We start from the raw sequence: 26,227 nt of genomic DNA, 5'->3' as shown, positions 1-26,227 counted from the left end.
TTTAAATTGAGTAATTTGTTAAACAGTGCTTAGCCTTAAGCATTTTTAACACTCCCCTAAATTATCAAACACCCAAGAAATAAACAAGTCATGCTTCAAACCTGGAAAAAATATATGAAAACAAATCCTCTTTGTAATGAAAATCATAGTTCCTGTCTTGCCAAAATTGTATATACAATAGCTGTATCAACTAATGCAACAATTTAAGATATTGAAAAACAAAGGCAATGTTCCAAAGCGCAACCTTAAACCATGTCTATCCTAATCGTTCATCAACCTCAACGCCAGACATGGGAACCTCAGAGTTAACTTGTTCATCATGACGATCATTGCCGTCATCACCGCTGCCACCTTCAACATCCATTGTGTCTTTTTTGAAGTAATCAACTTTGAAGTCATAATCACCATCCATGGGATCAGATGAACCGGCTTTGTTAGCCTTCTTCTTTTTCTTCTTCTCTGCCCGCTTCAATTTTGGATTAAGTATACCATCTGCTGTGTATAACTTCTCATTTTGTTTACTACTTGCTGTTTTACCCTTGTTCTTGCTAACATCATCTTTATCAGATTCCATGGATTCATCCTCATCATTGTCAGCCACTTTCTCAGGAGCTTCATCTTGTTTTGGCAAAGTAACATGTTCATTATCCTACAAAAAAAATTGTAAGACGGTAAGATGTTTTAATTAAAAACAGACTAAAAATATGTTACTATGAAAAGGGTCTTGAAATTCCCAAATAACAAAATTTAAACCGAATAACAATTTAAAATAATCACACCTTCGTCCATTTCCCTCCAACCCAAACAGACAGTAAGATAAATGTGTAAGATTCCAAGGCCCTTTTTTAAAGCAGTATTTCAAGTTTCAACATATTTAATAAAACAGAAGCAGAAACATCAAAAGCATACCTCTAACATTGTCTCATCAAAGTTGAGAGGGCAACTTGAAGGAACTTCAACAGGATCTAAGTCAATAGTCGATTTAAGGGTACCAATAAAAGAAGTTTCACCGTTGTAGACTTCATCAATGTTAAAATCTTTAGAAAACTCTGGAACTATCTTGGCCTCTGAAGGTTCTGCTTCACTAACTGGGGGCATAGTATAATATGGTATTTTACCTGAAACAGTGCAATCAAAAATTTTTCTTACTTTTGGCAAGAAACCAAATTCTTCATAATTTTCAACTTCAAAAGAAACATGTTTTAATTCATCTAGCTTACTCCATTATGTATAAGCATACCTTCATTCCAATCATGAAGTACGATTCTTGCAGCAGATTCAATGTCAACTATTCCACCCTTCTTGAGCTTGCCCCTAACAGTAGCCACAATCTGTAGGAAGTCATCAACTGAATCAAAACTTGGAATCTTGTAAAGAGCTACCAGCACCCTGGCAGGACAGAGCTTGAGAATTTCTTTCACTGCATTGTCGCAGAAAAGTGAAAAAAGGATTAGCCTTCATAATAGAGCCTAAAAGTCAAGATTTCAAAATTTAAATTTCTAAGGAGGCTTCAAAACATTTTAACAAATGATTTCAATTAACCAAACTTTGATTTACATCCAGAAAAAGAAACATGCAGCCAAGCATTCAACTTAAAAAATAACATAAATTGGCATTATGACAGTTAACAATTAGAAAGTAAAGATAGGATTAGGAATATATTATTAATAACGCAGAAACCTAGGATAGCTCTCATAGTAAAAAATGAAGATAAAGTCATGTCTTAGTGGTTTTAGGCATCCATGGAAGCACAAGGAGAGGGAGAGCGAACCAGATAGAAAATAGTCTTAATAGTTAAAACTTAAAGGTGATAAAACAAGTGATACACAGGACATAAAGCTTCAACCAGCCATTTCCAGTAATATTAATCCAATATAAAGAACTAAATGTGTAGATTAAATAATGGGGGAAGGAAATGACTTGAAGTACCTGGGCCAATTGGATCCTCTAACTTTTCGATTCTCTTACAATTTTTTAATGCAATAGTAGCATTATTTCCTTGAGACTTCAGCATAACAACACCAGGGCAATCCAGCAGCTTAACATTTTTGTCCAAATGAATCTCTTGCATTGACCTTGTTAACCCAGGAGTAGCACCGACATTGACAACATGGCATCTCTTTAAACTGTTAATAAGACTACTCTTACCAACATTGGGAAGTCCAACCAAACCAACAGTGATTGACTTCTTGATCTGTGAAAGACAAAGACAAAATAGATAAGAACCATGAATTATAAGACTAGAAGTGAAGCTAGATGAATTCATAAAATATATTTGGAGATTGATACTTCTATTCAGAAATTGCAAAAATCAGTTTAATTATACTAACTCCTAAATTTACTTGATCACAATAAGAAAATGCGATACATAATTCAACCATATTATAAAAAACACTTGCAAACATAATGGCGTTTTAAATTATGAACATAAAGCTTATGACAATGGACGTAAAAATGATCTTCTGTTACCTCGTAACTTCTTGAATAATTCTTCAATAGTTTGAGAAGTGTCTCCGCTCCGAGACAATCACTCAATTGCAAAGTATTACTTGGTTTGACTTTTTTAGAAGATTTCCACCCTAGGTTTGATCGTTGCTGTTGTGTACTGCACTTGAAAGCGACAGTAGGTAATTCTTCTCGAAGGTACTTAAGCCACTTCTCGACAGATTCTCGAGGAACAAGATCTGAATTAAAAGCACAAATTAGTACTCAATGGAAAAAAAAATCCTAAAAGGAAAAAGGGGATAAAAAGGTGAGCAGGAAAGTTACCAATTTTATTCAAAAGCAACACAAGTCGTTTCTCAGGTCCTGCTTTCATCACCATCTTTTCTATGTCAACACAGCGAGTACCTAAGGGATCTCTGGCATCAAGGACCTCAAGTATGACATCAGAGGCTTCAATAACCTTTACCAAATCCTTGTAAAAGGCCCTATCCGAACTATCTACTAAAAAACAAAAAAACATAATGAATATAAGACAAGTAATTCTGCAAGACAAAACTATTTGACCGGAACAAAATTTGCAACAAAAGTAAAATAAAAATACCTTTAGTCTTCGCAGCAGTGGCAACATTTTCTAGAGAAGCTGTTTCAACTGATTTAGAGTTATCATCATCCTCCGGCAAGCCCAACTTCCTTTTACGAGCCTGAAACAAGGGTTGAGCATTGTAAAGTTTCAAATTATTAGGAAAATAGAAATCATACAATGCATACAAAACTAGAAAGGATTTCTAACTTTGTAAATCACCTTATATCAAGCTTAACACATAATACAAATATTCCTACATCTTTGAAGTATACTAGTATAAGAGGGAATTAGAAACACAGCTCCTTGACATTAAAGGGTTTCATTAGAGGGAAAAACAAAATGAAACACAAATGTCTAATACAGTAGTGAAATCTAAAGTTCGTAAACTAAGTATCCTCATAAAATACTTCAACTAGAAAACCAAGCATGCCTATCTCACAAATTCATTATCAGATAAGATTTCCCATTATTTTGTTCTTTTCAATATTTCACAAACCACGCTATATCACAACAAATCTTCATAGTAGACTTCAACTAGAGAATTGAAGATTTCCCATTGTTTTCTGATACAATTACTTATCAAAAACCATAAGAAATAAAAAACATCAAATTATTTTTTTCTTAATATCAAAACCTAATTAAACAAAATTGAAAAGAAAAAACAATACCCTTTCTTTCCGATCTGCTTTCTTTTGTTCCAATTCCTGAATAGCCTTTTCTCTACGAGCTTCAAGTGCTTTGAGCTCTTGTTCCTTAAAAGGCCAATCATTGGGAATACCAGGATCCTTCTCAACCTTCTTCTTACCACTTTGAAGAAGCTTCTTAGCCTCTTTGGTTTTCTTCTTGTTATGCTCTTTCACTTTCTTCAGGATTTTGTACTTCTTCTTCAATGGAACCCTCTTACTCTTACTCTCTGCAAATGAAAACCAGATCAATGGATTCAATTAAACAATGATAACAATAACGATGAAAGAGATTAAGTAATTGATTTACTCACTCTTGCTTCTCTTCACCATTTTGGTTATGAACGAGAGGAAATGAGAGGCGAGAGAGGAAGGGTTGAACGAGAGGAAATGAGAGGCTGAGAGAGGAAGGGTTTTTAGTTCGGTAATGTGGCAACATGGAATTATTAGGGTTTAGAGGCCTATATATACAGCTTGGAATTGTGTTTTTTATGTGTAATATTTAATGTGTGGGGAAAAATATCTAAAGATATATGCATATCGATAACTTAGTAAAAGAGTAATTTGAGAATCTCAATATAAGTTTTAGTCACACTAGTACAAAGTCACACTAGTACAAGTAATGTTATTATCTCTAATGTTTTTGGTATGAAAAAAATATGAATTTTTGCAATTTTGTTTAAGACTCTAGACCAAAAACACATGATTTGTATTTGATTATTGTGAGAATATGAGAAATTTAATGCAAAGGTAGATAATACTCTTAATATTAAGAGGAATATCTAAACGATAAATAACTTTCGTGATAAAACTCAATTCAATTTATTCATAGGCTTTTTTAAGGTCAATTTTAAGGATCACATAAATCTTATTTCACTTCGTGTGATTATTTTACAAATTATATTCTCGCTTAACATAATAAAATTGATTGCAAATGTTTTATATAGTAAAAATTTTATTTTTTTTAAAAGTAAAAATAGTAAAAAGAAATAGAAAGAGGTCAAAATCCTAAGAAAATTAAAAATAACAAAGAAAGACAAACAAATATAAATATCTATAAAATATGAACAAATTCCTATAAAAAAAATAGAGAACAAAATATATGTGAAAAATCATGTTGGTGATGACAGACTTAAAAAAAAGTTATTTGCAAATATTAAGAAGACAAATTAGATTGTTCTAGATGAAGAAAAAAAACAAATTGTTGAATATTTTCATAAGGCAATGATGATTACCAATCAAATGAAGAATTGTGGTAAAATTATTTCTAATCAAACCATCTTAAATAAATTGATGTACACTATCTCCTCCAAATTAAATTACATATTAATGGGCATTGATAAAACAAATTATCTGTGATAAAGTTTCAGGAATAACAATGTTCTTAGAAGCACATATTTTTCAAAGAACAACATTGCTCATGTATATAGGAAGGAAAATAAATTAGTGAACAAAAGTGTTCAGTGTTATAATTATAAATGATTTATACACATTGTGTTGAATAAGTGACTCTAAAAACAAGATAGATGGTGAATTTTGTTATATGATTTTCAAAAAAAATTATATAAAAGATTGATTATAAGAAGTGAGTAGAAGTACAAATTAAGCCGTAAAAAAAATATACATCATAAAGTAAAGAGGTGGAGTTAGAGAGATCATACTAAAAACATTATTGGTTTAACCTTAAACCATGCAGTTTCTTCCATTCCCTAAGAGTTTCCTCTTAAAATTTAGAATATCAATAAGTTGAGCTTTTACATAGGTTCAACCCATCAAATCTTTTTGTACACTAAATTTTTTACAATTTTAACTTAAAACAAGTCAATTACAAATGCACAATTTTACCTTTTAAATATACAATTTCAACATATCAACATAATTACACAATTCTCAATATAATTTTTTCACTCTCTGAGTACTAAGACAATATAGTGAATAAAATTTATTTATGAGAAGAGAATGAGTGATAAAATAGAGTAGGTATTCATATTTCTATTATTTGGAAGAGTGCACGAGACTAATTTATATAAGAGGATGAATTTTACTAAAAACAAGTTTTTGGGTCGGATCCACTATTTAATCGATTAGAATTCTATTTTAATCGGTTAGAAACCTGTCCTAATTAATTAGACCTAGTAAAAAAATGAAAGGTTTGTTGGAACGACTTCCTAATCGATTAGGTAATTTCCTTAATCGATTATAAAGCGATTTTCCCCATAGTCTATTAGACATGATTCATAATCGACTATAGGTCAAATTCTCCTTATATAATCGATTAAGCATGATCTATAATCAATTAGACATTACCCATAATCCATTTTAAGATTTTAAAAATATATTAAGTTTTGCAAATTATTTTAAGTGAGTGTGTGCATTGTCTTGGTGTTTTAAGAGTTATTCTTGCTTATTTACACACTAATGATCCAAACTATATAAATACAAAATAAAGCACAATATCACCAGAGAATTTGTACAAACTGCAATTCCTTTGATGTTATTTTTAGCAATTAATCATTTTGTGTCAAACATCAGAACCTTATGGATTTATGACTTGCTTCAATCTTTTTCATCCTTGATGATGCTTGTGATAGTTCTTATATGATTCCTTTTGTTATCATTAGACCCTAGTATACTAGTTAAACATATTGAGTTGTATTCTCCCATTTTTTGATAATGACAAAACATCTCACACGAAGGTGACTTATAAGAGAGGTTAAGAAGAAAAATGATTGAAGTATACTCATTTTTCTCCCATTTTGACATTACCAAAAAGAGGTAAAACAAATAATCACAAATGAAAGAAAGATGAAGCACAACGAGTAAAAAGGATGAAAATAACTTGTCTAAACATTATAGGTACATTTAAGTAGGACATAAGATCATACTTCTCCCACATATGATAATATTTAGCTTTGAGATTAGTTCATTGAGCGAAAGTCTTTATTGACCTTCTTCATTTTTGTTGATGTAGAGCTTTGGATTTCTTTTTGCATTTCACATTCTTCAAGTTGATTTGTTTAATGATGTAGTTTTCTATTGAGATATTTCTTATGTTATTTATTAAGATGATAATTTTTCGAAATTGTTCATTCTTTGAATTTGTTTTTCCTCATCTTTATCTTCTAATAGATCTTTTTCTTATAATATATGCATAAACAAAAGCTTATACCTTTAGAATGGATATAGGGTTAGTTCATCAAAGGTATCGTGTAGGAGTTTTTATTTAGTTATGGTATTTTTAGAATTTTGAAAAAGTTTTAATGGAAAGAGTTTGTTCCCAGATTTTAGAGACCTTGCATATAAAAGATTTATGTGATACTTTGTTACCTTTGTTACACAATTTACTTAATATTAAATAAAATCTATTATAAATTTTCAACAATCACAACAACTCAAAGGTAATATTAGAACTCTTATTAATAGTCTCAAATCCAAAATATTTACCTTTGTTGTTGTCATGAGAAGAAAAGTCTCCTTTTTTAAAAAATAAGAGACAATATTTATATCTTTGGTCATATGATTTGAACAACCACTATAAGTATTAAACTTTGAGTTCAAAATGTCAAACATATATGCATCATAATTTATGTTTTATTTAACTTTGATACCTGAAACTTTTTGGATTCTCTTGCGTCACTAGAATGCAGATGATCTCTATATTTAGAACTACGATCACAAAAGTAGGATGCAGAGGGAATGTTTATCGATTTATTTTCATGATTTTCTCATATAAATGAGATGAAAAAAAGGCTTTTTTTTTACTTTTATGACTATTTTGGGTCGACCACCACGGTTCACTCGTTTTAGAATCTTCACAATAGATATGAACTGCAAGTACATCAAACGATTCTCTATTTTTCACTTCTAACAAAAAGCAAGTTCTCTCTCTCTCTCTCTCTCTCTCTCTCTCTCTCTCTCTCTCTCTCTCTCTCTCTCTCTCTCTCTCTCTCTCTTCTCTCTCTCTCTCTCTCTCTCTCTCTCTATATATATATATATATATATATATATATATATATATATATATATATGTTTTAAATCCAATTTTTATTCCTCTCTTATTCCTCACATATTGACTTGAGTGTTGGAGTGTTAACCATGTAGGGGTCCCATTCCACTACGTCAGAAGTTATGATTCTCCATCACCGCCATACCAATATACACTCCTGGGTTCATAACAGAATAATGGTGTCGTATATGGTAACTGACTTCTGATTCCTACGATTTTCATAAATTTACACCTGCATTTCAACTTCATTGATTGCAATATGGTCAAATCAATAGAGCAAAAGCACTCTCAATCAAGCGAGAAGATTCATTATATCTTGATTCAATCAAATATAATCTCAATCTTGTTTCCTCGAATTTCCAAACCTTAAATTCTTACATTTATTGGTGATAGCTAGATCTAAGGTCACTCAATATGTCGTTGAGCGTGAAGACGTTGTTACTACTCTAGTATCAAGTAGTTAACCACAACCCCCTCCTCCACAAACACCATAGATCCTATAACAGTTGTTTCGCTACATCCAGATCTGGTTCAAGCCTCGTAGTTAGTCAGATTTATTCAAGTTACTCTGAGTGAGACTCTTTCACCACCTTCGATTATACAACCAGAAGCCTTGTCAAACCTTCATTCTCAACAAGCAAACCTCGATACATGCTCAACAAGAAAACCTTAGTGTACAAGGTGCTAACAAATTATTGAATAATATGTTTAACATAGTTCGACAACAAAACTAGCATCTGCTTGAAGAGAAAATCCAACGCTTGGAAGAAATCCTTCATAACACTTCATCCCGTAGAAATATCATCTAAGAGGTTACGTTAGGAACTACTCATGCTATTGTCCCAAAACCAACTAGGGTGAAGAGAGACGGGGCCCCTTAGTCGAAGGATCAACATAAGAGCAAGAAACTTCATACTCATCCCCGGAGCCTCGGGGGAGATCGGGAAGTCACGTTCCTTCCCTGACTCGAGCAAAAAATTTCACAAAAATGATACATACAAAGCATCCACTATCAGTAAGAATCTTCGAGAGCAAGATCCCGAAGTCCATGGAGAAGCCACCAAATCTAAATGAATACGACAAAAAATGAGATCCTGATGAGCATGAACAACTCGTAAACGATCATCTTAGTTACTTCAACACAGATGATGCCTCCAAGTGCAAATATATGCATTAAACTCGATCGGGTTGGCCTGATTGTGCTTCAATGGTCTGCCATACTGAAGCATCGACTCTTGGGGGAAATTATGTGAGGGGTTTTCTACGCAATTCGCAATCTAGAAGTGACGACCGATAAAAAAATCTGCCCTGAACGGGGTCATCCAAGGGAATAAATATAGCTTGAGATCTTACATAGACCGACTCACACATGTCTCTATTGAGGTGGAAGAGGGCCAGTAAGGTTTTTAGTGTTAGATCTTTGATAATGGCTTTCTTAGAGACCGTCCATTTGGGCAAAAGTTAGGGAAGAATAAAGTAAAATATGTCAAGGAAATGTTAACCCTATTTGAACCTTACATGCTCATGGGAGAGAAGTTGACCATGTGCTTCAACAACCCCGCCTCTAAAGAGTCTCACTCCACACGCCATGTCGTAAAGGAGTCCCATCGGAGTCGAGATGACTCCTACTGATGTATGTTGGGAAAGTACGATAGGTACACCCCCTAAATGGTTTCTCTAGAGAAAATTTATCAAGACTGTGCAAATACTGATTTTTGAAACAAAGGAATTTGACCTTATTACCCTTTCAGAGAGATATATCGAACGGAAAAATCAAAGTATTGTCTCTTCCACATGATTCATGGCCACAACACCTACGATAGCATCATGTTGTAGAACACCATCGAAGAACTGATCATAAGGGGCCGACTATCTGAATATATTGATGTTCAATAATCAAAAGTAAGTATTTTATTTACCGTATCCACAAGGATTTGTGCGATATTAATGTTGCTCAACAATTAATTCAGTTTTAAGTAGAGAATCGTAAAATGTTTTTATTGTAAAAGTAACTGAATGTAAAAACGGTAATTGATAAATTAAGTTTCAAAGATATGACAATTATTTGGGATTGGGATTTATCCACTGAATTCGTATGTAGTTTATTAATCACTTATACATAACCTGGATATTAATCATTGTCTTCATGTATCACTCACAACAATGTTTATGTCTAAACCTGATGAAATTTCTACCAGATTGTTTAATCGACAATTTCTCAATTTAGTAAACAATTAAGTAGCATTAAGATTTGATACTTGATGTGAATGCTTAACCCTAAATCTATGTGTAGAATTTAGAGTTTAACATATTGTTATCTTAGATCAAGATTTGAACTGTATTTCTCAATCACAATTCTAATATATGAAGTTAAATGGTAAAACAAAAATGACATCGATAATCATGAATAACTAGATTATATATATTGCTGTAATTAATAAACGTACATACGATTATAATGAATTACATCTCATCCCAACAAGATAGAAGAATTAGGTACTCATTATCATGGTAGGTTGTTACAAAATAGAATAATAAAGATGAATGAGCATCAACAGTAATTTCCAGATGATTTATGTGTATCCAACTTGTACTCTTCAAGTTTCACTCTTACTCTTTGTCTATCTCTATGCCAATGTTTCAAATCAAGTCTAGCCCTTTTTATGTGTTCTGAACCTATTTATAGTGTTTATGCACTACAGGTTTCTCCTAACAAGTTGTTTCCTTGCTTGTCAACCAACGTTACTTCAGTGTGAAGTTTCTGCCACATCATCATCTTAAACTGCCTTGTCTCGCCAGGCGAGAATGCTGAAATTGAAAGTTTATAACTTTTTGCCTTGCCTTCGCCTAGTGTTCGTTGTTGTCTCACTGGGTGAGAATAAAGATTTTTCTTTCTGGAAAGTTCTTGTCTTGTGTCGCCTGATGCTCGTTGAAGCTTCATTGGGTGAGAGGGATCGCTTGAGCTCGCCCAATGAGAATGAGGATTTTCTTTTTAGAAAGTTTTTGTTTCTCCTCGCCTGGTCCTCACTGTTGGCTCATTGAGGTGTCGCCTGATTCTCGCTGGAGGCTCGCTTGGATAGCTTAGTTATATTCTTCCTTATGCTTGAGTGGCCATATTTCCTCTAGAGCCAAAATACCTACAAAAACCATTGAAATATGTAGTGAAATGGCCAACACACTTACTATCCTAGTGTAGTACCCCAAAATTTACCCTCAATTTCTTTCCCATCTCCATCCAACTTGGGGATCAGTTGCATACATCGATAATTCATGCATAAGTATCATTCATTCCATTAAGGGATCATTGTAGATTTCAAATGCTTGGCTTCTGTGTCAACTTAACAAGTAGGGCCCTGTTGGAAACCATATTTCGTGTCGGGTTTTTGTTATCGTATCCACAGAGATTGTAAGATATCACTGTCGTTCAATGGTTGTATTAATCTTAACTTAATGTGACAATAGGGTTTTGGTTTTAATCAAGTTATCTTGCATACAAAGTAATTAATTGCGGTAAAAGTTATGTTTTGATTAAATGAGAAATATTGTCAAAGTTAGGTTTCAATGATCACTTTGCATGTATTTGCTCGGTCAACAATCTTATAAACTCCTTTAGATGATAAATAATTTCACAAGGTCCTCTCAATGCGTTTCTCTCGAACACCCATTGTGAGTTTTGCCATTTTGATCCATTGTTTCTCTCGAACACAATCTATCAAAATGACAACCTTTTGGTTCAACCTTATGGTGAACAAAATCATTCGTTACTATCTCTAGCTAACAAACAAGTTTGGATGAAAACCTAGGTCAAGAGTCGGTAGACATCTCTCGATCATAAACCAACACAAAGAATTTTAAATAGAAACAAAGTTTTCATCATATATTTACCGTTAAAGAGTTTACATATGAGGATCCTTACATTTACACACAAAGCTAGTAATCGCCTACATCTAACCTTGACAAATGGATGACTTAGCTACTCATTTTCATGGTAGCTTGGTCGGCAAGTAAGGAAAGAAGGTTGATCAACATCCAAGTCGGATAATCGAAGTTGGATGGGAATCCACCTTCTTTTTGTGGAAGATGGTTGCTAGATGAAGAGAAATGAAAAACTAGGGCATAAAAGGTCCAAGAATAATGCTGCAAAAATATTTAGAAGAAAGTACAATACTGGAAAAAGTTGGTAAAAAGGTGATAAAATGTGATATGGTGCCCAAAAGTGGCACCTGCTACTTATAGGCCACTGTTGGGCTGTCAAGTTCGCTAGGCGAGCAGACTGGCTCGCCTAGCGAGGGTCAAAAATAGGCACCAAAGGCCCCTGCGCCCAGAGAAAACAGGGCCTGCTGAACTGTCATGTTCGCCTAGCGAACATACCTTCGCCTAGCGAAGAACACGCTTCAACCTTCGCCCCAGCGAGGTTGAGAGGTTTTGCTACTGTAATGCTCGCTGGGGACTCGCTAGAGCTTCGCCTAGCGAGTGAGTGCTGGCTGCGTTTTTCACCAAAACAGACTGAACTCGCTACCACATTCGCCTTGAGCTCGCCTAGCGAATTAATTTGCCAATTTACTGGAGCTTTTCGCCAGGAACTCGCCTAGCGAACCAGTTGCTTCGCCACAGACTCGCCTAGCGAGCAGGCAGATGAAATGCTTGTATGCTTTGGTTCCTTTGCCAATTTTCTTGTGTCTTCATTATCAATTAATTCATGCCTTTCCTGCACAATAACACACACATCAAAGGCACCAAGCTTGTTTATCAATGTAATGCATTCCATGTAAAACAAATGTGGTTTTGACAATTTTAGCAAGGAAAAAGAGTGAAAGATGCCCACATATGATAGCTCAAATAAGCACTTTTGGGCATCTAACAACTCTCCCCAACTAGATTCTTGCTTGTCCTCAAGTAAAGTATGCCTCTTGAAGGACAAGAGGATTTGCTTTAAGAAACGGTTTCTCCGAAGTTGGATAAACGGCTCAAACACAAGCGAAATCAGCAAATACAAGTTCCCAACGGTTCGAATAAAATAATACATAAGAACTAAAACTTAAATAGCAATGCAAAATATATATCTATCTACAACAATACTATTCTGAATGAATCATCCTATCTCTCCTCTTCGAATAAGGAATGAAGATTTTGCGCGTTTGCAACCGCGGGATTAATCTCACTCTCTAACAAATAATGAAGAAATCAAATAGATTCATACAATGTCTAACAATTAAAAGTGGTACTGTGGAAGCATAAAGATCACTAAGGGCTTTTCGGTTGAAGCTTGGCTAGGTTAACAAACAAGGGACATTTCTAAGGCCATTGAAACGAAAGTGCCGATGCAAAAGAGACATTCACAGTATTATTCACACTACTCGACTTTGTTTCATTTGTTTCTTATTTGAAACCTTCACAACACATACTCCACAACTCAATTTTTATTTTTCACTATTTTTCTTCCAAGCAAGCATTCATTTTCATTTTTTTTTTCATTTTTGTTCTTTTCTTTCACATCAAATATACAAAACAGATGTTTCTTTTCTATATTTTCTATACATATATTTTTCTATGCTTGCTCGGTTTTTCTTTTCTTTTTCAAGAGTTGTGGTACTTACCAATTCTTTTTCGTTCTCCCCAACTTATTTCTTCCACACCCTAAGTGAATGCTCTTAACTTTTTACGGCAAAAGAACAATAATCAAGATTTTCCGGGTTGTAAAAAAAAAGATTTTTGAGATCTCGCTTTATTTCAAGCCGAGATTCAACAGTTTAGGCTCAAAGGGGTTAACAAATACTCTCTCTGCTCACAGGTAAGTTGTTTTTGGATGTAGTTGTGCTCGAAAGAAAACAAGTGCCTTGATCATTTCTAATTGCTTCCACAATTTCACAATAATAAAAGACAAATAATGAATCACATGAATCAACAAAACTTATTAGAATCCAGCATTTAAGTGAACAATGGAGGTTTCCTCACAATTTGTGGTTTTAAGTTCTAGATGAAGCATTCATTCAATTATGTTGCAAAAAGACAATATTCAATTTACCAAAAAGAGTAAAGTTCCTAATGCATTCTAAAATTCTAGCCGACGGTAACCATGTACCTTAGCTTCATTCACTTGTTTATTCTTATCATTGCCATCCAAGCTCGGATGCACCTTCATTGGGTACTTCTTGAGGAGCAACCAATCTAGAAGGGTTTGCCACTCATTCAACCAAAAATTTATTAAACACACAAAATTAAAAACATAACTAAATAACATTAACTGAAAATAAAAATTTGTTCATGGGGGACAAAACACCCCAATAGTACACACCATGGTCAAAATACAAAATTCGAAACTAGAAATGACATAAAAACTGAAAATACACAAAAACTTAACCCACTAAGGGCTCAGGATTCCTCTTCGCTATCGGCCTCAGAACCGGTAGCCTCATCATCAACATCATCATCATCAGCATCATCAGCATCAGCATCATCAGCATCAGCGCCCACCCCCTCACCATAGACTGGTCTGTCCACAGGCCAATTAGCGTTAAGCATAAACTGCTCACGCGCCAACAATGCTCGAGCACCGGAGGGGTCATTACCTTGCAGTTCCAACCTCTGCATACCGCTGTGCAAATCAATCATAGCGCGTTGGGACGCCGCCATCCACTCAAAACTGTAGTCACACACCGCTCGGAGGTAGGGATCAAGTCCGGGAGTAGAAGCACTAGGACCATCAGCAGCCCGAGTACTTCCTGAGGCTCCACTGCCACCGGTAGTCTTAGCTCTACAGTACTTAGCCACATATCGATCATCGATAGGTGACGGGATCCTTACTAGCCCACGAGACGGAAGTCTCACCCTAGCCTGAGCGCACAAGCTCATGATCAAACAAGGGAAAGCCAGGGGACAATTAACACGAGCCCCCGACTTAAGCCCGCTCTCGATCACGGACTTCAGCTCATTGGCGATTATCCTCGCCACATCTATCTCGACATTTGTGAGGATGGAATGGACTAAATGTGCCACTGGGATCGGCACAATAGAGGTGTGTGATTTGGGCTGGATGTTAGTCAAAACCAAGAGTAGTATCAGCTGAGCCATGGGAGTCATGTCCTCCCGGTGATATCTCACAGGAACCCCAGATGGGTTCGGCTCAACCGATTTCCCAGGTAAAAGCAGGGCGGCGGTAATGGCAGGGACATCTCTATGAAGTCTGAGGTCGGTGTGGTACTGGTCTCTCTGGTCAGCTCCCAGCTGGAGCGGTTCCCCTAGGATTCGGTTGATAGCATCCCGGTCAAAAGGAATTGCACGCCCGACAACTCTAGAAACCCAAGTGAAGGGCTCGTCGTCGTCGGGCAGTGCGTTAGCATAAAACTCCCGCACTGTCGCAATGTCGTAATGCTCAATGGGACTAATCAACCTATCCCACTTCTTTGCGTCTATCAACCCGGCGAAAGTTCTGTAAGTGCCCTGTGGGTTGATCAGAAAACGCTTCTCTGGAAGTATTTTCCTCTTCTCCAGAGAAATGTACCGCGCAGCCTGTTTCGCGCCGACAAACTTGTCTTGGTCGAATTGAATAGGAATCGTTCGAGATGCAGACGATGCTCCCTTTCTTTTCTTACCAGCTCCAGATCTAGACTCCATCTGCAAAAGATACAAAGAAACAACACACACCAAACAACAGGTTAGCCATCAAAGCATAATTTTAAAATACTGCCATGTTCGCTGCTGCTTTGCCTAGCGAAGTTGCAGCGAACGCTCGCCCCAGGTTCGCCTAGCGAGTGCTAGCGAACCTTACGGGTTTTGGGATTTTCTGCATATTTAAAGAATGTTCCCCCAATTTCCATACACAAATGGTTCCCACATCAGAACCTAATGATTTCTTAAACAAATAATCGTTCTAATGCTATTGGGGATTGGCTAGTTTCATGCAAAACCTAAAATAAATGAAATCCCCAATTTGAAAACCTAAGTATCCAAACATTGCAAACTCCACAACATCACATGCAACCTCAATTTCCCATACTACACTTATCCTATTTGCAATTCATATTTGGAATTTAAGAGTACACAAAAAGAAAATGAAGTAGGGCAAACCTTAATTACACGGATTCGGGAATGAAAAATGAAGAGAGGAGTTTGCAATCGACCAGAAAGAGAAGTGTTGGTGATAAAGATGCAAATGAGAGAGTTTGAGAAGCTTCGCAAAATTTTCTCAGCAGAGCCGTTCAGAATGTTTTTAAGGGTTTGGGGCAAAATGCCCTGCTGAGAAATTTATAGACAACAGTACTGATGCGCTCGCTACTGCCTCGCCTAGCGAGCAGCCAGCGAGCGCGCTCGCTGCAGCCTCGCCTAGCGAGCTGCAAGCGAGCATGACAGCAAGTGCATTTGCAAATGCAGCACTTGCAAGTCATCCAGCCTGATTTAGCACACTGTAACAGAATTCAACATGATACATAAAACAATAAATACTTACAATGTTGGGGTGCCTCCCAACTAGCGCTTGTTTAACGTCGGCTAAGCTCGACGGTGCGATGCTCACAGAGGAGCATCGAGCGGCTGAGCACAACTCTCGCGATCCACATGACCGCCGAGATACACTTTCAATCGTTGGCCATTCACGGTCCAACTATCTTTCTTGTCCATGTCTTCAATGACAATGGCCCCGTACTCTTTCACGCCTTTCACCCGAAATGGCCCGGACCATTTTGATTTCAACTTCCCGGGGAACAACTTCAACCGGGAGTTGAACAATAGGACCAATTGTCCGGGCACAAATTCTTTGTTACGGATCTTCTTGTCGTGATACTTCTTTGTTTTTTCCTTGTACAACCAACTTGAGTGGTATGCGGCATTGCGCATCTCCTCCAACTCAAGTAGTTGTACTTTCCTTTTTTCACCGGCCGCCTCATTTTCAAAATTTAAAAACTTTAGGGCCCACAAGGCCTTGTGCTCCAATTCAACCGGCAAATGGCAAGTTTTACCAAATACCAATTGAAACGGAGTTAGGCCAATTGGAGCTTTAAAGGCCGTACGGTAGGCCCATAATGCTTCGTCCAATTTTTGGGACCACTCTTTTTTAGAATTAGACACGGTTTTTTCTAGGATTCTCTTAATCTCTCGATTAGAGACCTCCGCTTGCCCGTTAGCCTGAGGGTGGTACAGAGTTGTCACCCTATGCGATACACCATAATGTTTTAGAATTGTTTTCAAAGGTGCATTGCAAAAGTGTGACCCTCCGTCACTTATTAACACTCGGGGGGTTCCGAAACGGGAAAATATGTTTTTCTTTAAAAAATTTATCACCGTTTTGGCATCCGCCCGAGGTGAGGCAATCGCCTCAACCCACTTAGAGACATAATCAACAGCAACAAGCATGTACTCATTCCCATAAGAGGGTGGGAAAGGTCCTACGAAATCTATGCCCCAACAATCGAACACTTCCACTTCTTGGATATTTTGGAGAGGCATCTCATCTCTCTTTCCTATCCCACCGCTTCTTTGGCAGCTGTCACAACTTTGCGCATGGGTATGTGCGTCTTTGAAAATAGTTGGCCAATAAAATCCCGATTGAAGAATTTTAGTGGCCGTTCTAACCCCGTTATAATGTCCGCCATAAGGCGAGTTGTGACAATGCCAAAGGATGCTCTGGGCTTCATCACCAGTTACGCATCTCCTTAACAGGTTATCGCTACCCAACTTAAACAAGTATGGGTCATCCCAAACATAATACTTCGCATCCGAAAGGAACTTCCTCTTTTGGTTCGAAGTTAGGTCGGCAGGCACGAAACCACTAGCCTTGTGGTTTGCAAAGTCTGCAAACCAAGGCCTAACTTGAACCTTAAACAATTTTTCATCAGGAAATTCTTCCCGGATTTCCTTTTCAGATGCGGTAACCTCGACATTCACTAAGCGGGATAAATGATCCGCTACCAAGTTTTCCGACCCCTTCTTGTCTTTGATTTCGACATCGAATTCTTGTAACAAGAGGATCCAACGGATGAGCCTTTGCTTCGAATCCGGCTTGGTTAGCAGATATTTAATCGCCGCGTGGTCGGTATACACAACGACCTTAGACCCTATAAGATAAGACCTAAACTTTTCTAGCGCATACACTATTGCGAGTAGTTCTTTTTCCGTTGTGGCATAATTTATTTGAGCCTCGTTAAGAACCTTACTCGCATAATGTATCGCATGGAAAGTTTTGTCTTTTCTTTGGCCAAGTACCGCTCCAACGGCATAGTCACTCGCGTCACACATTAGTTCAAAATTTTCATTCCAATCGGGAGCGACTATTATTGGAGCGGTAACCAATTTTTCTTTTAAAACTTCAAAAGCTTGCAAACAATCTTCGGTGAAGAGAAATACCTGGTCCTTGGCGAGCAAATTGCTCAAAGGCTTAGCCACCTTTGAGAAGTCCTTGATGAAGCGCCGGTAGAACCCCGCGTGCCCCAAAAAGCTACGGATGCCCTTCACATTCACCGGAGGGGGTAATCTTTCAATTACTTCAACCTTAGCTCTATCCACTTCAAGCCCCCTTTTAGAGACTTTGTGGCCTAGCACGATCCCCTCGGTCACCATGAAGTGACACTTTTCCCAATTTAGCACCAAATTGGTCTTCACACACCTTTCCAACACCGTCTTCAAATTTGCCAAGCATAGACTAAACGTCCCACCAAATACCGAGAAGTCATCCATGAAGACTTCCATTGTTTTCTCTATCAGATCGGCAAAAATGGCTTGGACACATCGTTGGAAGGTCGCCGGTGCATTACACAACCCAAAGGGCATTTTTCTGTATGCGAACACTCCAAACGGACACGTGAAAGCCGTCTTCTCATGATCAATCGGGTCAACCGCAATTTGGTTGTACCCGGAGTAGCCGTCCAAAAAACAATAGTATTGTTGGCCCGATAATCTTTCAAGCATTTGATCCATAAATGGGAGTGGGAAATGGTCCTTACGAGTCGCGGTATTCAACCGTCTATAATCTATACACATTCTCCACCCCGTGGCAACTTTAGTCGGGATCAATTCGTCTTTGTCATTTCGGATTACGGTCATTCCACCCTTCTTCGGAACCACGTGCACGGGACTAACCCACGGACTATCCGAGATCGGGTAAATCATTCCCGCATCCAATAGCTTCACCACTTCCTTTCTTACAACCTCTTTCATGGTAGGATTTAAGCGGCGTTGTGGTTGAGCTACCGGCTTGAAATCCTCCTCCATCAAAATCTTGTGCATACAATAGGACGGACTAATTCCTTTTAGATCGGAAAGAGTCCAACCCATAGCTTCTTGATTGGTTTTTAGCACAATAATTAGACGGGCTTCTTCTTCTTTTGTCAAGAGGTTGCTTATGATGACCGGCTTTCCCTCGGTCTCATCTAAAAACACATACTTCAAAGTCGAAGGTAACTCTTTTAATTCAATTGGCGCTTTCTCGTCAATGACCTCCTTCTTCAAGTTTTCTTCCTCTACTTCCCACGGTTGTAGGTCTTCCAAACTATCAAGTTCCTTTAAGCATTCCTCAAGAGCCAGCTCCTCTTCAACAGTGAAAACCTCCAATGAGTCGTCAAGAGCTAACTCCATAGGAGATATCTCATGAACATGCTTTGAAACCTCCATAATAGCGTCTTCGATCACATCGATGCGAAAGCTATCATTTCTATCTTTTGAATGCTTCATCGCCTCGAATAAATCAAATGTGACTTCCTCATTTTGAACCCGCACCTTCATTAAACCGTCATCAACATCTATCATCATTCTTGCAGTCTTCATGAATGGTCGGCCCAATATGAGCGGAGCATCATCATCTTCCTCCATATCGATTACAATAAAATCCACCGGGAAAAAGAATTTGTCGACCTTCACCAACACATCTTGGGCTACGCCATGAGGATGGGTAGTCGACTTATCCGCCAATTGCAATGTCATTCGGATGGACTTAATCTCGATGTTGCCAAGCCTCTTGATAATTGACAAAGGTATAAGATTAATGCTCGACCCCAAGTCAATAAGTCCCTTTCCGACATACACGTCACCAATTTTAACGGGCAATGTAACTCTTCCCGGATCAACCTCTTTCTTAGGAAGCGTCCTTTGAATAATGGCACTACAGCTCGCATCAAGGACGATGGTATCCGGTTCCGTATACCTCCGCTTTTTGGTTAGTATGTCCTTCATGAATTTGGCATACTTTGGCATTTGTTCCAAGGCTTCAGCAAACGGAATGTTGATTTGCAACTGTTTAAAAATATCCATGAACCGGGCGTAATGCCGTTCATTCTCCCTTTTGGAGGGAGCATGAGGGTAAGGAAGATTTTGGACCGGAGTAGCGCTCACTACCTCCTTTCCCTTTGCAATTCTAGCACTTTTCCATCTAGGCTTCTTCACTACCTCCCTTATTACCTCATCACTTTTATTTTCCTCAATCTCCACACCTTTTTCTTTTTCAACTTCACCATTATTTTTATTCTTTTCAACTACTTCCTCATCACTCCACACTCCTATTTCACCATCAACATTTTCCTCCACTATTTCCTCCTCAATCTCCTTCTCTTTCTCTCTTTGTTCACTCTCAACTCTTTTTTCATTCTCACTACCCAACTCCCTCCCACTTCTCGTCATAATCGCCTTACAATGCTCCTTAGGATTTGTTTGCGTATTAGCCGAAAAAGAAGGACCGGTTTGTTGTTCAGCGAGTTGCTTGGCAAGTTGCCCAACTTGAGTTTCAAGATTTTTTATGGCCGCGTCATTACTCTTTTGATTGGCCATTGACATTTGCATGAATTGCGTCAATGTCTCTTCCAATTTAGAATTGACGACCGGCGGTTGTTGAGGTTGATACGGATTTTGGGGAGGGTTTTGACGGCTAGAAGAACCACCTCCATAACCTTGGTTATGATAATAGTTGCTTCTAGGTTGGAACCCTTGGTTCCCTTGGAATTGTTGTTGTTGTTGTTGAGGGTGCGGTTGATAAGGTTGTTGTTGTCTCGGTTGATAGTCCCGTTGATTGGCCATGTAGTTTACTTCGTCAAAACCGGGAGGTGGACAAAATCCGGTGTCATGTTCACCTTTACAAAGTTCACAACAAGCTATTTGTTTAGCTTTTGACGGTTCTCTTAACTCTTTGATTTGTTGCGTTAAGAGTTCCACTTGTTGTGAGATGAGCTTGTTTTGGGCTAGGATGGCATCATTCGTCCCTAACTCAAGCACTCCCGCCTTCTTCAAAGAATTTCCACGACTTTGACTCTGAAGATCATTTAGAGCCATGCGATTGATAATGTTTGTGGCTTCTTCGGCACTTTTTGACATCAACGAGCCACCCGAGGTGGCATCCAACAACGTTTTGCAGTTTGGTTGAAGTCCATTTCTGAAGATATGGATTTGAGTTAATTCATCAAATCCATGCCCTTTACATTTCCTAAGCATGGACTTGAATCTCTCCCACGCTTCATTCAAAGATTCACTGGTTCCTTGAGAAAACACCGAGATGGCCGTCTTTGATTCCATGAATCGGTTATGGGAGAAAAATCTTTCAATGAATTTCTCTTCTAACACATTCCAGTCTGTCATTACGGCTGGTGTTTGATCGAGATACCAATCCTTTGCTTTACCGAGCAAAGCGTGGGGAAATAAACGTCTGAACAACGGAAGCTCCTGAGCCTGATCCACTCCGGCAGCCAATGCTATCTCATAAAATTTTGTGAGAAAAGCAAATGGGTCTTCATGGTCCATTCCGGTGAATGGACTCCCATATAATAAATTCAGAGTTCCCGTCTTCATCTCAGCTTGCCTTCCTGTGTGGTTGGCAAACTGAGCGGTGTTCCTTGGACTATTGATACATGGAGTAGAAATAGGTGGTGGTGGTTGTGGCTCCATGCTTGGTATGAATGGGTGTGGATTTGTGGTCGAAGAACTTTCTCCTTGCTCTTGGCGTTGTCTAGCCTGTTGCCTCCTACGTCTCGTTTTGCTATTGAGCCTCCTTGCGGTTCTCTCGATCTCAGGATCAAAAAGAAGTTCTCCCACAGGGATTTGCCCTCGCATAAAACGTAAGCTGCACACTAAACCAAACAAATTACAAGCACAAGTCAAAAATTCACAAGCTAAAACTTAAACAACCATTGCGATGCTCGCAATATCAATTTACAATCACCGGCAACGGCGCCATTTTGTTGGAAAGCATATTTCGTGTCGGGTTTTTGTTATCGTATCCACAGAGATTGTAAGATATCACTGCCGTTCAATGGTTGTATTAATCTTAACTTAATGTGACAATAGGGTTTTGGTTTTAATCAAGTTATCTTGCATACAAAGTAATTAATTGCGGTAAAAGTTATGTTTTGATTAAATGAGAAATATTGTCAAAGTTAGGTTTCAATGATCACTTTGCATGTATTTGCTCGGTCAACAATCTTATAAACTCCTTTAGATGATAAATAATTTCACAAGGTCCTCTCAATGCGTTTCTCTCGAACACCCATTGTGAGTTTTGCCATTTTGATCCATTGTTTCTCTCGAACACAATCTATCAAAATGACAACCTTTTGGTTCAACCTTATGGTGAACAAAATCATTCGTTACTATCTCTAGCTAACAAACAAGTTTGGATGAAAACCTAGGTCAAGAGTCGGTAGACATCTCTCGATCATAAACCAACACAAAGAATTTTAAATAGAAACAAAGTTTTCATCATATATTTACCGTTAAAGAGTTTACATATGAGGATCCTTACATTTACACACAAAGCTAGTAATCACCTACATCTAACCTTGACAAATGGATGACTTAGCTACTCATTTTCATGGTAGCTTAGTCGGCAAGTAAGGAAAGAAGGTTGATCAACATCCAAGTCGGATAATCGAAGTTGGATGGGAATCCACCTTCTTTTTGTGGAAGATGGTTGCTAGATGAAGAGAAATGAAAAACTAGGGCATAAAAGGTCCAAGAATAATGCTGCAAAAATATCTAGAAGAAAGTACAATACTGGAAAAAGTTGGTAAAAAGGTGATAAAATGTGATATGGTGCCCAAAAGTGGCACCTGCTACTTATAGGCCACTGCTGGGCTGCCAAGTTCGCTAGGCGAGCAGACTGGCTCGCCTAGCGAGGGTCAAAAATAGGCACCAAAGGCCCCTGCGCCCAGAGAAAACAGGGCCTGCTGAACTGTCATGTTCGCCTAGCGAACATACCTTCGCCTAGCGAAGAACACGCTTCAACCTTCGCCCCAGCGAGGTTGAGAGGTTTTGCTACTGTAATGCTCGCTGGGGACTCGCTAGAGCTTCGCCTAGCGAGTGAGTGCTGGCTGCGTTTTTCACCAAAACAGACTGAACTCGCTACCACATTCGCCTTGAGCTCGCCTAGCGAATTAATTTGCCAATTTACTGGAGCTTTTCGCCAGGAACTCGCCTAGCGAACCAGTTGCTTCGCCACAGACTCGCCTAGCGAGCAGGCAGATGAAATGCTTGTATGCTTTGGTTCCTTTGCCAATTTTCTTGTGTCTTCATTATCAATTAATTCATGCCTTTCCTGCACAATAACACACACATCAAAGGCACCAAGCTTGTTTATCAATGTAATGCATTCCATGTAAAACAAATGTGGTTTTGACAATTTTAGCAAGGAAAAAGAGTGAAAGATGCCCACATATGATAGCTCAAATAAGCACTTTTGGGCATCTAACAGGCCCGGAGCTGCACCAAAGCCCAAGGATCTTCAAAACCCTAATTTCTTGATGATGGAGGTATGAGGAATCTTCAAGCAGTCCTCAAGGTATGCTAACCCTAATTCTTAAGGATATGGTCATGAGTCTTTGGATTGGTTTGTGAAGCATCTTGATTGACTCAAAGATCTTGGCATACTTCAGATAATCCCAACCAAGGAAGATTGGGTCTAAAGATAGCTTGTAACCTGACTTTTCATCTAGATAGTCTTCAAAACCTTAATCTCACCCATTGGTCACTCATTGATGGATTGGTACCACCATGATCCTTGTCCCCCACAACCTTCTATTTAAGCATATGATTCCATAACTTCCATGCTTGGCCCCATCCATGTCATTTCACCTGATCACTTGAAATACTTGGTTCATGTTGAGGCCTAAGGTGATTAATCTAAGTCTTGTATCACCCACATCCATTTCAAGAGCCCTTCATTGCCTAGTTAATGGTTGTTGTCCATTGGTCCATGCTAAGATGATCCATCATTCACCACATCATTCATTCAAGTGTGTTGATTTCAATAGGTCTAGGTGTGATTAGGTGATTAGTCCATCCATACATTTCCACATAATTCAATGTATATAATACAATATTATTCATTTCAATTCAATTATTTCCATTCATTCATAAACCAATATCAGTTACATTCATCAAATATCCATTACATGAGAAGAATACAAAAATAGTAAAATTTTGACCAAATGTTGACTTTGGTCAACAATTGACTTTTTGGTCAACTTTGACCAAAGTCAACCCAAGCCCTTTTCATCCTAAAACCCTAAGTCCTAGTCCTAATGTCAAATTTTGATCCTTAACCTTGGAATCTTTGTCTTTTGTCAAAAATATTTCAAACTCCACTCTTGGTCAACCATCCTCTAGATGCATTAATCCATGCCGAACCTAGTTGTATTGCCATTACCTAATCAGAACTAAAGTATGAATTTGGACCATGCTACCTGAAGATAATCATGTTCATTATTGCAATGGAAAGGAATATACTTCAAGCCAATTGAACCATGGTGCACATGTTATTATGTTGCCAACCATGATGCTTGCTAAACCACAGCCAGACCTGCTGGAAACCTTTGCATATCATTGATTTAAACCAGGTGCAAGCAGTGACTTCGTGTAGCACATACTTCAAAAGCTTTGCCATTGAGCCAACCTGCACCCTTGCCATCATCACCAAGTGCCAAGACTAAACAAACTGCAGCACGTGAACCTGAACCAGGGCACAAACCCAAAAAAAAAAATCATAACAAGCATTTAACCTACATTAGAACTAATGTCCAACATTTCAAAGTGAAGCAACCAAAGGCCTGGTCCAGTAGAGATGATGTAAATAAACCATTATGCATCACACCAAGTGTGCAGAAGACCCTACACAATTCTATCCATAAGTCATCTAAACATAGATATCTTTATGATTCACATATTTATTTCTTGAGTAAGTTTTCCATGACTCATTTATGCCAATAATCAGTTCTATGCACCAAGTGGGAGAATGTAACGGTTTCTTATTTTTATTATAATAAATATTAATAATAAAAAACCAATTTAATGTGGTCCATAGTTTTGGGATTTTGGTTCTGAAAAGGGTATGATTTATTTTGGTTTTAATGTAAATTGATATGACCATTTAATTAGGTGGTAATGAGTTTTAATGGCTTTAAATTCGTGATGGTAGAATCAAGTATATAAATAGACTTTGGTCCCCAAAGCTTTCTCTCATCGTAAAAGAAATACACCATCTATATTGAGAGAGCAAGAGCTTGGAAGAATCAAAGGCAATGCACTCACAACACTGCAACAATGACTGGAGGTAAAACCTCTAATTCTATTTCCGCATTTTATTTTATTGATCTTATTGTTCTTTTGTTATCAGGAATATATGATCAATATATATATTAATCTAACACTCTATTTCAAGGATACTTACCCCCACAATCCCATAATAATAATTTAAAAATATCAATTAATCAGATAAAATTCTAATTAATTCAATTAAATTAATTAATCAAATTTGGGATGTTATATAGAGTGCATGATCGATAGATATCAAAGATGAATCTCTGGGTTTAACACGTGAACATGCAGTTGTTACATATAAAATTAGGATGAATAAAAATATGTAAGAAAAATTCCGATCGTACATTGATTTTTACTTCTTCTAACAGTTTACTTTCATCATTTTTGTCGATTAGTATAAGTTGAGATTTCTTTTTATATATCAAATATTTTAAACAACTCTTCAATATTTTTAATTTTGAATACTACTTAATTTATTTGATAAAATTGTAAGCTGAAAAAGTTGTTGGATTCACTTGTCACACATTTTAAGTTCATTTGTTTAGAGAGCTTTAATTTGTCACCCATTTTTAGATATCTCCTATGGAATTGTCAAGATAATGATATTTTGAGATTCTCCATTCTTTGGATAGGTCTTGCTTGTTTCTTCATGTTTTTTAAAATCATCACATGAGTCCATGTCGTTGTCATCTTATGCAATATAAGCTCTTTTTTGTTCTTTTTATCGTCTTTTGTATCTTTCAGATTTCTCTTGATTTTGAAGGAGTTGTTTGGAAAAATATTTGTGTAAGTGTATATATACTTTAATATTAAGAGAACGACACATTATTTTACAACATGACATTAATAATATAAAGGCACTTGAGGCTTCGGAATATATCATCGCTCTTTGACTCAAACTTGTTTTAGATTATATCGTTTTTTGATTCAAACTCAATCTTCGATGATGATACCATATTTGATATTGTTGAGTTATTAGTCATCAAAACCTATTCAAACATATAACCA

General features: G+C 37.4%; 1 protein-coding gene across 2 annotated transcripts; it reads right to left on the bottom strand.

Moving 5' to 3' along the window:
• Positions 1–113: 113 nt before the first annotated feature.
• On the bottom strand, positions 114–4,227 carry LOC127087477 (guanine nucleotide-binding protein-like NSN1). 2 transcript variants are annotated; one of them, XM_051028360.1, is made up of 9 exons: positions 4,026–4,227; positions 3,697–3,941; positions 3,047–3,146; positions 2,770–2,946; positions 2,470–2,684; positions 1,930–2,194; positions 1,241–1,420; positions 910–1,118; positions 114–649 (listed from the first exon to the last, which is right to left on the bottom strand). In XM_051028360.1, exons 1-9 carry the CDS (start codon positions 4,042–4,044, stop codon positions 257–259), a joined length of 1,803 nt encoding a protein of 600 aa, XP_050884317.1. In that variant the 5' UTR covers positions 4,045–4,227; the 3' UTR covers positions 114–256. The 2 variants fall into 2 exon arrangements, with proteins under 2 accessions (XP_050884317.1, XP_050884318.1); XM_051028361.1 differs by having other exon boundaries at positions 2,770–2,943.
• Positions 4,228–26,227: the final 22,000 nt, after the last annotated feature.

This window comes from Lathyrus oleraceus, chromosome 5 (genome assembly GCF_024323335.1).
Source record: "Lathyrus oleraceus cultivar Zhongwan6 chromosome 5, CAAS_Psat_ZW6_1.0, whole genome shotgun sequence".
In the NCBI taxonomy this organism is placed as follows: Eukaryota; Viridiplantae; Streptophyta; class Magnoliopsida; order Fabales; family Fabaceae; genus Lathyrus; species Lathyrus oleraceus.
The sequence above is the reverse complement of the archived record's forward strand: the minus strand, read 5'-3'. Positions and strand labels throughout refer to the sequence as shown.